Source organism: Meleagris gallopavo, unplaced genomic scaffold (assembly GCF_000146605.3).
Source record: "Meleagris gallopavo isolate NT-WF06-2002-E0010 breed Aviagen turkey brand Nicholas breeding stock unplaced genomic scaffold, Turkey_5.1 ChrUn_random_7180001949214, whole genome shotgun sequence".
NCBI classification, from domain to species: Eukaryota; Metazoa; Chordata; class Aves; order Galliformes; family Phasianidae; genus Meleagris; species Meleagris gallopavo.
Genome location: NW_011210716.1, coordinates 3,357 through 4,689, shown reverse-complemented (window position 1 = coordinate 4,689; position 1,333 = coordinate 3,357). Strand labels below are relative to the sequence as shown.

The window sequence follows — 1,333 nt, the reverse complement described above, 5'->3', positions numbered from 1 at the left end:
GCCTCCACCCTAAACTCTACGATCTTGGTGGACCCCCCCTTCCCACCACCCAACACCTCTATGACCCTGGAGGATCCCAACAACCCACCAACTCTATGACCCTGGGGGACCCCAGCTACCCTACAACTCTGTGACCCTAGAGGACTCCCCTTCCCACCACCCAAAAACTCTATGACCTTGGAGGACTCCCCCCTTCCCATTACCCAACAACCCACCAACTCTATGGCCCTGGAGGACCTAGGACTTCATTCTGCCTCCTGATTGGTACAGATTGCGAATCCGGAAGCTTTGCTCCACCTCGAAGGAACCAATGGGACGAAAGCTTTCAGTCCCCACCCCTTTGGAAAGTCTGGCAGCTGATTGGCCAAGCCGAGCTGTCAATCTTGCCTTCAGCTCCTTATTCTCCAGTGGGGGAAGAGAAGAGGGGAAATCAAACCATCCCACGTCATCCCATGTTATCCCATGTTATCCTATGACCCCATAGGCTCCCTCCCATCCCATGTCATCCCATGTTATCCCATGTCCTTCCATGTCCTCCCATGTCATCCCATGTCATCCCATGTCCTCCCATGTCATCCCATGTTATCCCATGTCATCTCATGTCCTCCCATGTCATCCCATGTTATCCCATGACCCCATAGGCTCCCTCCCATCCCATGTCATCCCATGTCATCCCATGTCCTCCCATGTCCTCCCATGTCATCCCATGTCATCCCATGTTATCCCATGTCCTCCCATGTCCTCCCATGTCCTCCCATGTCATCCCATGTCCTCCCATGTCATCCCATGTCCTCCCATGTCATCCCATGACCCCACACCACCACCCCATCCCATAATACTTCCGCCTCCAATCCCAGCAGCCTCTCCTCCATCTCCTCAATCCTTTCATCCTGCCTCCTCGATTCGTTCCTCAGCTCCTCCGCCTCCCAAATTAACAACACAAAACCCGTCATTAAAAAAGCAAACATCGTTAATTAACCCCCACCCTGCTTCCCACGCCACTAATTAGCCCCTAATTAAGAAGAAAAGCCTCTCACATTGTAGATAATGCAATGCAAAGCGTGATGCTGGCTTCCAATCACAACCTGGAGGTGACGAAGCTGATCTTCAAGAGTCCGAATCTCTCGCTCCAAAATAGGATTCCTATGGGATCTAATTAAGGCTCAGCCCACCCCAAGGAGCTTAATTAGACTCATTAAGGCGTGCTTAATTACCGGTGGATGGCAGAGGTCGTTAACGGAGTCTGGTGAAGCAGCACCTCCAGGTTTCTTTTCTTCTCTGATAGGATTTGTTTTTCCTACAAGGGACAAAAATGGGAGAAAAGCCCCAAAAT

The 1,333-nt window shown here is 51.4% G+C and overlaps 1 protein-coding gene across 1 annotated transcript in view; it reads right to left on the bottom strand.

Moving 5' to 3' along the window:
- Nucleotides 1-34: 34 nt before the first annotated feature.
- The window catches only part of CCDC68 (coiled-coil domain containing 68), a 4,450-nt gene continuing 3,151 nt past the window's right edge, over nt 35-1,333 (bottom strand). The window contains exons 5-8 of the mRNA XM_010727875.3: nt 1,215-1,297; nt 1,038-1,143; nt 840-923; nt 35-402 (exon numbers count right to left, since the gene is read on the bottom strand). Of these exons, the coding sequence (XP_010726177.1) occupies nt 238-402; nt 840-923; nt 1,038-1,143; nt 1,215-1,297 (438 nt within the window). The 3' untranslated portion in view covers nt 35-237. The remainder of the gene's footprint in view (nt 403-839; nt 924-1,037; nt 1,144-1,214; nt 1,298-1,333) is intronic.